Genomic DNA, 10,227 nt, shown 5'->3' on the forward strand with positions numbered 1-10,227 from the left:
ATCGAAACTGCTTTCGAAACTATGTGTCTGTTCCAGGTAGGGATTGTGTGCTTAGTCACTGAGCATGGGGATGCCTCTGCAGAGCTTCTCTTCCCGAATCTGCCCTTAAGCGACTCAGTGGCAGTGAAAGGACAGCGCCGATACGCTGACGGTCCATAGAGCGACCCGACATGACGGCCACAAGCCCACTTGGGACTTGAACACTATCTGCACCCACTCTTGGCCACATAGGCACCCACAAAACCCCACACTCTAGGTTTGGGGGTGTTATTTTAGATATTTAAGCCAGTCGGGCCACCTATGTCACTCCAGCTGGGGCACGACGGGCAGCCGAGATGGGCGGCGAGACGCAAGGAGCGCGCAAATTCCCCGCGGCCGCCAGTGGGACGGGGGGCGTCGAGCTGTTCTCGGAGGCAAAAGTCACCTTAGGTGACGCGGGGAGAACGGGGGGCGTTCTGCCGCTTTAAAGCCCAGTTGCTACCCAAACACAAGTAAACAGTGGGGCCGGCGCGGCGGGGCGGGCCGGGGCCGGGGCCGCGGCCGGGGGCGGTCCCGTCCCGTCGGGGCGGAAGCGGCGCGGCCCCGAGCGCGGGGCTGTGCGCGCCGCGGGGTGGGCCGGCGGCGGCGGCGGGCGGGCGGGGACAGCGCTCCACGCCAGTCACCGCTGAAATGTGATGGACCGGGCAGGGGGCGGCTCAGACTCGCGCCGAGCCTCGCCGGGGTCGAAGGCGGGAGGCTGCGGGCGGGAGGCGGCGGTCTATGCCGGGGCCCCGGGACCGCCGCTGCCAGAGCTCCCAGCCGCCCCCCAGCCCTCCGCAACATGCCGGTCGCCGCCGGGCCCCGGCCCCGCTGAGCGCCTCCGCTGTGGATCTAATGTCTCCGTGAAGGTGCCGCGGCCGCCGCTTCAGCTTTGCCCCTGGAGGAGCAGCAGGCTGCGGTAGGTGAGTGGCTCCGGGGCCCGCCCTGCCTGCTGCCGTCGACGGGAGCGCGGCGGCCGCCCCAGGAGCGGAGCGTGCGCTCAGCCGGGAGCGCGGGGCCGCCGGGTTTACTTTCAGTTCGCAGCTCCGCGGCGGCTTGGGGTGCGGGTGTCCCCCCTCCACGTCGCGGGGAGGTGCGAGGCCAGGCGACGGCAGCCTCCCGGGACGCGCTCTCGATGTCCTTCACGCGAAGCTTCTGGCAGGGAGCAGCCGGTCCGTGCATGGACTGCGAGCCAAGCCGCGGGTCGCACTGGGGAAACCTCGGCCAGGGGAAACACCTGGCTGTGCGGGCAGCGGCGGCCGCGGCTTCGGGTGAGGCCGTCGGGGAGCGGAGGCGACCCGGTGCCCACCCTATCACTGGGTAGGACGGCAGAGCCTTCGGGGCACGGTCCCGGCCCCGCCGCGGGAGAACGGGGACCGCGGGCCGGACCAGCAGGTCGGCGGCAAGCAGGTAGAGAGGGCTGTCCTGGCACCGGGTTTAATTTAATTAAGCTCTCTGAATGGAAAGGGAAAAGGAAGTGCCAAGGTTTAAGTAACATCCGTTTTTGGTTGACTTTCAACCCCTCCGCCCCAACACACCTTAATATAAATGGCCTTAAAAATCACGTTCGAAGGCGCTTTCTATTCTTTTTTGATACGTTTTACTAAAGCTGCTTCCAAATACAAATAGTAGCATATGTACCGCCATTCAGACAGAAGTGTGGTTTTAGAAGTTTCTACCTTAAAATGAGGATTTCGTGATCAGAATAGTTTTCTCAGAGTTGGTTCTTGGACACCAAAATGAGCGTGGTGCAATGGCACCCCCATACGCAGCCATCAAACGCGGCTGTAACAGAGGGAGCTCTGCCCCACAGAAACACTGCTCCTGCCTCGGTCATAACTCCCGACCGGTGGCTCCGAAACCCAGCCTCAGACAACCGGGATGGAGGCAGGAGCCGCCGGAGCAGCCAACGAAAAGTGATTTAATTGCTTCTGTTTCGAGTCCTCGCGGAAAGCGAATAGGAACTCACACTCCGACATCTTTAAAAATAAGTCTCTATATATAACCACCCCCCCCAACAATAAAACGAAAAGATGGCCATATATAATAGTATTGATAATTGTCCCCGGTGTCGATACAATCACAAACGAGGAAAACTGGGAAACAGCGGAGGAAGCTCCGGAAAGCCACGACTCGAGGCAAACGAAAACAGGAGTAGGCAGCACTGCACTTCACACCCGACCTCCTTGCCACATTTTTTTTTCCCCAGTCGGCCAATCATGCTGTGCAACAAACGTGGAGGGAAAGGTATTTTAGGAAAGAAATCGAAAAGCCGTCTTTGCAGGCGGAGTGCGCGCGGTGCCAGCGGAAAGGCAGGAGCCGGGCGGCAGCGGCCCGGGAGGCAGGAACACCGCTCACGGAGCGTGGCTCTGCACTCGGAGAGTTTCCTTAATTTTTGTTGTTGTTTGGAGGGGGTGGGTTAGGGATTTTTGCGGAGGGAGGTTCTCTGGTTTATTTTGGAAACTGCGCGTTACCAGACCCTTCACACAAATCCCTTGAGGTGCTGGATCACCCTCGGCCCTACCTCTTGTTTACAGGCCCGGAGAGACCCCGGCGTTTGCTTTGGCCGCTTTCTTGGGTCGCGGCAGCCTCTCGGCTGCTGGAAGTGAACCTTCAACGAAAGTTAAAAAAAAAAAGGAAACGGCAGGGTCTTGCCCCCTGCGCCGATGTCCCCCTGCCCCGCGGGGGCTGGGGGGGGGTTGGGGAGCGTCGCCCCGGCTCGCCGAGGGGACCCCCTTGCGACGGGAGCAGCGGGCCCGGCGCTTTCGGTTGAATGGGCTGAGTGAAACCCTCTGACAGTCACACATCGCTCATTAGCTCACGGCCCCGCCGCTCCGGCGGAGCTCCCGGCCGAGGGACGCCCGAGGAGGTGCGGGGGGCTCGGCCGCACGGCTCCGTCCCGCCGGGGCTGCGGTCGCCCTTTTCGGCCCCGCGGCGCGGAAGGAGCGACTGCGGGGCAGCGCCGGGCCGGGCGGCCCTCGGCGGGCCGGGGAGGCCTCCGGGCCGGTCGCTCTTCTCGCCGCCGCTGGGATGGCTGCTGCGCGGGGGGCTGGGTAGGAGGTGTGCGTGCGGGGTAGGGGCTCCTTTTCTCTCCTTCGGTTATCTTGATAAATGAGTTGTTGTTGAAGGAAGAAAAATAAGCAACGGAGCTAGGACGAACGCGGGGTTTATTCTCCCCCGCTCTGCCCCCCGGGCCTGACTCGGCTCTCCGTGAACACCCTGCTCTATCCCGGGCAGGCCCCAGCCAGGAGGGGTCGGGGTCGGGGCCTCTGCGCCCGCAGGAGGCCGAGCGGAGGGTGGGAGCGATGCCGGGGGCCAGGTCGGCGCGGGGGGCAGGAGGGAGGTGGCTCCGGGGTCCCCGCGGTTGGCGCTGCGGGGAAAGGTGGCTGGGCGACGGAAAGCGGAGAGGCTTCGTCCCCGGCCGCGTCTCCATTCCGTCTGTATTTTTACACGATTCGTTTAATTTGAATTTGCGGCGCCTTCAGTTGGGTCGGTGCTGGGTTTCTCCTTTTTGTTTTAATTTGGGGTAGGTGTTTTGGGAACGCTGTTTTTATTTATTTATTTCCTACGCTTTAGCTTCTCCGGTCGAAGCGATCGCGCCGTGGGTCGGTGTCGGCCGCCGGTCCTGGCGGAGAACGGGAGCCTGTGCTGCGGCGGGGCACTGGGGCCACGGAAAGGCAGCGCACCGGAGCCGTGCCTGGCCCTCCCTGGCTCCGCTGCTGCGCTCGCCTTGGCTAAGGAGCACCACGCTGCTCTCAGTAAAAGTCTCTCTCTCCTCCTTTCTCCCTCTTTCTTCCTAGGATTTTCTCCCCGTCTCGGAAGCCCAGCAGAGACACCAGCTGCTCCGCCGGTTCGCACCCACCTCGGGAAGATGGGAAGCAAGGCTCTGCCAGCCCCCATCCCGCTGCACCCGTCCCTGCAACTCACTAACTACTCCTTCCTCCAGGCTGTGAACACCTTCCCCGCAGCTGTGGACCAGTTGCAAGGTCTGTACGGACTCAGCGCCGTGCAAACCATGCACATGAACCACTGGACACTGGGCTATCCCAATGTGCATGAAATCACCCGCTCTACCATCACGGAGATGGCGGCGCAGGGCTTGGTGGACTCCCGCTTCCCTTTCCCCGCGCTCCCCTTTGCCACGCACCTCTTCCACCCCAAGCAAGGGGCCATCGCCCACGTCCTCCCAGCATTGCACAAGGACAGGCCCCGCTTTGACTTTGCCAACCTGGCCGTGGCCGCCACGCAGGAAGACCCCCCCAAGGCGGGGGAGCTCGCCAAGCTGAGTCCCGGACTGGCCTCGCCCCTGTCGGGCATCAGCAAGCTGTCCCCGGACAGGAAGCCTTCCCGCGGCCGCCTGCCCTCCAAGACGAAAAAGGAGTTCATTTGCAAGTTCTGCGGCAGGCACTTCACCAAGTCCTATAACCTCCTCATCCACGAGCGAACCCACACGGACGAGCGGCCTTACACCTGCGACATCTGCCACAAGGCTTTCCGGAGGCAGGACCACCTGCGGGACCACCGGTGAGGGACCACCACGACCGGGGTCGGGCCGTGGGCAGTCGGGGTGGGGTGAGCAGCTCTAGAGGAATGAGATTCAGCGGCTCCAGGAGCCACGGAAACAGCACAGGAAAAGCCCCCGGCTCAGATTCGGAGGCCACGGAGGGACCAGGGCAGCCGAAACCTGCGCTTTGTGTGGGAAAGGCACCCGCCTGAGGGAGAGCTAGAGGGGTTCACAGCCGGAGATGAAGATCCCGGGGCTTTTGTGCTTCTGAGTCTTGATCCTGGGGGGTGCAGGAACAGGACGGGTCGCAGGTGGGCGCTTCCCTGCTGATCCCCCACCCATCTCCGCATGCTGCGGCCCGTGCTGAGAGGCGCCCGCGGCCGCAGAGCTGAGAGAATCCTCTCCGCCTTCGGAGAAGATCGGCTCGGTTCCGGCCGGCAGCCCAGACGCTGTCCCGATCTGGCACCAGAGAGTGCAGTCACGCTTCGATACGAATTATTGCAAATGTTTTGGACCGGCCAAGAAGTTTAACCATACACAGAATAGTAATGGGGAAAGGAAGGAAGAGGAGGGTGAGGGCGTCTGGGAGAGGGGGTCGAGTTTAGGGAAGCGGGGTCTGGGGTCGCGGGGCCCACGCACCTCCGGCAGCGCTGCTCACCCCACGGGTTGCCTTCCAGGTACATCCATTCCAAAGAGAAACCCTTCAAGTGCCAGGAGTGCGGGAAGGGCTTCTGCCAGTCCAGGACCCTGGCGGTCCACAAAACCCTACACATGCAGGTGAGCCCGCCCTTCCCAGGCCTCTCAACGCGTGTGCCGCCGGCGCTGTTCCGGCCTGGCCCGGCTCGGCTCGGCTTGGCCCGCCGCGGGGCAGGGGCGGTGGCCACGGGGAGAACAGGGCTCTGGTGCGGAGGGGAGCGAGAGGGGTCCGGCACTGGACGGCCCCGTGGGTCCGCGGGGGAACAGCGGCCCGCGATTACCTCCGCGGCCGCGGGAGACCCGCGGATAAACGGCGCCCTTGGGAGACGGGCTTGAAGACAGCGGGGACGCGGTTGGCGGCTGGGAGTGAGCCCCGGGTTCGGGTTTGTCTACGCCGCTCCTTCGAGGCGGTTTTCGTTGAGGGCTGCAGCCCTGCCCTGGCGGCGGCGGCGGGCGCGGGGCAGCGGGGCGGCCCGGCCGCGGGATGCGGAGCGGAGAGGAGGGACCGCCGCGGCGGCCGGGCGAGCAGCGGGTGTCCCGGAGCGGGAGGGCGGCGCGGAGGCTGTTTTCCGTGTGCCCCAGGGGCGCGGAACATCACTACTCGATAACTATAAATAAGGCTTTTGGGGCAGGATAGGGAGAGGCGGGCGGCCGCCCGGCCGCACGGGGCTCCTCTCGTTCGTGTCCTCCCCCGATATCTCAAGTTGTGCGTTGCGGTGAGAAAAAGTGCAGTAATACGTTAAACAAGGTGGTTTGTGAAGGATTAATCCTTTGCTTGCTTCAAATCTGAACAGGAATCTCCACACAAATGCCCCACATGTGGAAGAACCTTTAATCAAAGAAGTAACCTGAAAACTCACCTTCTTACCCATACAGACATCAAGCCCTACAACTGTGAGCAGTGCGGCAAAGTGTTCAGGCGAAACTGTGATCTACGGCGGCACAGTCTAACTCACACCCCGCGGCAGGACTTCTAGAGCAGCCAGGGACCCGCGCCCGCTCCGGCAGCTCCAGCTTGCCCACTTTACTCAAGGAGTGTATTGTAGGAACTCACAGACGCGCACACACACACACACGGAGACACGCACGCAGACTCGGGGCCAGGCTTTCCTACCACATGTCTGCGAAACTCGTTTAGAGAGTGCGGACTGCAGGATCGGGCCCCTCTCCAACCCACACCCAAGCGTAAAGCTCATCTTATAGATAATCGCGGCTCATTTTAGAGCTCTGTACAGAACGTGTTTTTTTCTTTGTTTGTTTTGTATCGTGTCAGATGCACATCGATAACAAATCATGGAGGCAAAGTATCTCTTTAAAAAGTTATTTCAAAATAAATCTTTTTTTTTTTTTTTTCCAAATACCTCCCGCCTTCTTGTATTATTCTCTGAGCATTTGGGCTTTTTTTTCCCTGCTGTGTCAATGCAATGGCAAAGCATATTGAATAAATTTCCTAGTCGGGTAATTGTACTGTCACAACAATTTTGGTGATCGCTTTTGTTTGGTTTGTTCCACTGTCGCTGTTGTGTTATCTATTGTTAAGTAAAATGAAAGCGCCTTATTTGAGAGTTTATAGCTCTATTACTTAATAGTTTGAATGTCTAAATATTAACTTCTGTACCTTTTTTTTCTAATTTTCCCGAACGATTTTTTAAAAGAAGAAAAACAGAGAAATATTTGCAAATAAACAGATCTTAGGAAATAATGCATAGAGCCGTTCTTACGCCAAAGCGGCTTATTAGTAACTTATTTGCAATCAGGCCGTATATTGTAAAAGTTATCCCTCTCGCAGGGATTGCAGCAGGCAGCCTCCTGCCTGTAGACTTTGGACACGGGCAATTCACTCGCCTAGACAGGGACTTTATCCTGCAGAAGACGATTCTTTCCCGGCAGCTCTGGAAGCAAGCAGCGAGGCGCCAATTCCGCCCGCCCTCCGCCCCGGGCTCATCCGCGGGCCGGGGCAGAGCTGCGGCACTGGGAGCAGGGATCCCCCCACCCCGTCCCCCTCCTCCATCTGCAATGCCGAGCGCAAGTCACACCCAGGGGGTTAGACGGAGAGGGATTGTTCCCCCCCTCGAGAGACCCTTACCCACCCTGGGGCCCCAGGCCCTCCCTGCCGGGGTGGCTTTCGGCGATCCCGCATGTCCACCCCCCGGGCAGCACTCTCAGTGCCTGCACCGGGTCTGCAGCCGGCAGGACGGTGGCACTGCGCAACGGGCTCTCCTCCCTTGCCATGCTTGCAAGCCCGTCACCGGTTCCTGTGGACTCTTCTGGAAGGGTGTGGTGCCAACACTGAGGCATTTTCCCTGATATATTGCAGGGCGACTTGGATGTGTATCCTCTCATTACCATCCCACTGCTCTTGTCACTCCTGGCACCCTCTCCACAGTGTCTTGAGTAGTTTGGGGCCCCATAAATTGCTCCTTCTCAGACTGGGGCCAACCATCCTTCTCTACTCCTCTACTGAATGAAGGACCAGGTTAGAACGGCAGGGAGAAATCTTTTCCCCAGGCCCAGGGAGCCCTGTCCCAGGAGAGAGCAATCCCCTTGCACCCAGTTCAGCAGAGAGGGCTTCACTCCTGAGCTCCACCTAGCAGGGTACCAGAACTCCAGGCTGGTCCATCCATGGGAAGGATCACAGATCCTAGCATGCCCAAAAGCAGCAGGTGCTGACAGAGCTTGTGTGGCTACACTGTCACCATCCCTGATCCTCGCTGGTCTTTCGGCAGGGAGCACTGCCTGGACACTGTTAATGAGTAGCAAGTCAAACCCAGCAGTGCCTGGGCTGCGGTCAGACTATCGGTGCAGAAAGCTCTGCTTTACTGCCAGCACTGCCTCCAAAGAAGGTTACCATGGGGCAGAGACTATGAGCCAGCCCTGCTCTGCCCCAGACCAGGCAGCCAGGTGAACTTCCACTGGTACAGCAGATTTGACAGTGCCAAACTCAAAATTTCTTATGTGGTCAAGACCCATGTCTCCATCTGCTCCTGTCCAGGAAGATGGGGAAGGAAAGAGTGTTTCTGCAGCCAGAAGTACTCATCTGCTGGCTGAAGAGCAGCCTCCCTAGTCAAAGTTTATGTCAGTGCCATCTGGTCTCTTCCTCTTCACCACCCGTGAACTTGCACCCTTTCTTTGCTGGGGTGCTGCACCCCTAGAAATATCTTTTCTCACACTCTGCCCTGCCATGTTGGCAGCCCTTGTTCTCCCCCTTCAAAATGCTTCTCTCTCCACACTGCTCCTCTCCAAACCTCTCTTCATGGGCATCTTTTGGTCCCGCTTCATGGGCACTTTCCCAATATCTGATGTCTCCCTGACTGGCTGATTCGTCTACTCTCAATGCATTCCTGTTCTCTCAGTAGGTTATTTCCTCTAAGTTTCTCTCTCCTTATTGTTCTCTGAGTTCCTGTCCCCAGGCCGTTTTACATCCCCAAGTACGCAGAGCAAGGCTGGGATAACTCTGTTTGAGTAAACACTCCTGTCAGGATACATATGGGCTCAGTCCGCTCCTCATAGGCCAAGTTCTGTGTGAAGTTTGTTTGGAAAGAACTTAATCAGATGAGCAATATCAAAGGACAAAATTAAAATGATTGTATATAGCTAAGGTTTTATTTAATTGTTTGAGGTTGCTTGTTTAATAATCTTCCCCCTGAGCAGACACAGACCATAAATTTTTCTTCCGAAGATTTCTAAAGTTCAGCAGCCAGGAAAAACCCAAATTACTGAGGTAGGTCAGTGACAAGCATCTCTAACTGTTGGTCCATGAACTGTTATTTTATCTTTAAAGCAGTAGCTATCATCTTAAAAAGCCAGAGAATGATTTAGTGTTTCTCTTTACTATCAATTCACTTGCCTATAGCATTGCCACACCCCATTCACTTTTTAAAAATCCATCCCTCCCTGGAAAATTTCAGAGGCAGCTATAAAGAACATGTTAAAATACACATATGGTTTGTTGGTTTTAGACCTGTGGGGAACAGAAACAAGCTCTGTAAACCTACTTTTTGGGCAGGGCTAGGGATTTTATAGCCATAAAGTTCCATCCTGACTTTCACAATGCAAACACTAAATACAGCAATATACCTGTGACTGCCATTTGTGCCTTTGTGAAGTATCCTCCTTCCCTCTGGAAGTTCTCTGCTCATTCACAGAACACAGGAGACAGCTCCATGCTTCTGCAGTTTCCCAGAGCTTCCCAAACCACCTGCCTCCTGCTGCTCTGTGTTACTCTCTCTCATTGCCCCTTCTTTTTTGGCACTGCTTATTTTTTGCCTTCACTGGCATGGGCTGATTCTGCATCTTTTGCTGTGTTAGAGGCAGCAGCTGTGCTGCTGTAGCAGGAAAAAGAACTAGCTGTGCTACATACCAGGAAGAAAAGAACAACAAATAATAAGAATGCCACAATAATCTACATTTTTAGGGGCAAATTATAGCCCTTTAAGTTGCATCTGAAAACAGAGCTCTTTCCATATCAGTTGCTGAAACAGACACTGTCCACAGCTGATGGCAGAGCAGCTCAGCCCAGCTAATTGTGCATAAAGCTTTTCTATGTGGCAAATATTACTTAGCAATGGCATGTCATGCTATTCCAGCCAGCACAGGCTGTATCTGATGCAGTGTAAGTCTGCTGGCAAAGCCCAGCGTTATACCAGTACCACCTTAGCCCAGATCTAAGTGTCAAACACTGAGCAGCACCCCAGGAATGTGGCGTGGCCGCGTCTGCCTGGGTCTAGGGGCTGGTTCCTAGGGTGCCTTAGAGTAAAACGTGTGAAAAACAACTATTCAACTCCTCTCTGCCTTCTCTCCCTTTCCTTTTCCCTCTTCCTTCTTCCTTCTCACTGCTCTACTTTCGGATGTTTGCTTCAGGAGTTGTTTCTCTTACCCCAGACATCCTGTACTACACCCTGCCTCTTGCCTAGTCTCACCTCCATCTCTTTCCCTACTTTTTCCCTCCTGTTTCTTTTTTGCTTTCCCATGCTTATCCCACATTTCAATCTCTTTTCCAGAGCAACTTC

The 10,227-nt window shown here is 57.3% G+C and overlaps 1 protein-coding gene across 3 annotated transcripts; it reads left to right on the top strand.

Annotated features, from left to right (window-relative positions):
* Window positions 1-658: 658 nt before the first annotated feature.
* Window positions 659-6,578, top strand: OSR2 (odd-skipped related transciption factor 2). Of its 3 annotated transcripts, none has more exons than XM_030943659.1 (4): window positions 659-941; window positions 3,819-4,542; window positions 5,200-5,299; window positions 6,013-6,578. In XM_030943659.1, the coding sequence occupies exons 2-4, from the start codon at window positions 3,890-3,892 to the stop codon at window positions 6,193-6,195; spliced, it is 936 nt and encodes a 311-aa protein (XP_030799519.1). In that variant the 5' UTR covers window positions 659-941; window positions 3,819-3,889; the 3' UTR covers window positions 6,196-6,578. The 3 variants fall into 3 exon arrangements, with proteins under 3 accessions (XP_030799519.1, XP_030799518.1, XP_030799520.1); XM_030943658.1 differs by having other exon boundaries at window positions 659-937; XM_030943660.1 differs by having other exon boundaries at window positions 659-937; window positions 6,095-6,578.
* The last annotated feature ends 3,649 nt before the right edge of the window (window positions 6,579-10,227 follow it).

The sequence above is a fragment of the Camarhynchus parvulus genome, chromosome 2 (genome assembly GCF_901933205.1).
Source record: "Camarhynchus parvulus chromosome 2, STF_HiC, whole genome shotgun sequence".
Classification (NCBI taxonomy): Eukaryota; Metazoa; Chordata; class Aves; order Passeriformes; family Thraupidae; genus Camarhynchus; species Camarhynchus parvulus.

Bases quoted from the DNA above. Each gene is read 5' to 3' on its own strand.
- OSR2 (XM_030943659.1), top strand. From the start codon at position 3,890: ATGGGAAGCAAGGCTCTGCCAGCCCCCATCCCGCTGCACCCGTCCCTG. The intron at 4,543-5,199 runs GTGAGGGACCAC...GTTGCCTTCCAG, and splicing joins GACCACCTGCGGGACCACCG to GTACATCCATTCCAAAGAGA. The intron at 5,300-6,012 runs GTGAGCCCGCCC...AAATCTGAACAG, and splicing joins ACAAAACCCTACACATGCAG to GAATCTCCACACAAATGCCC.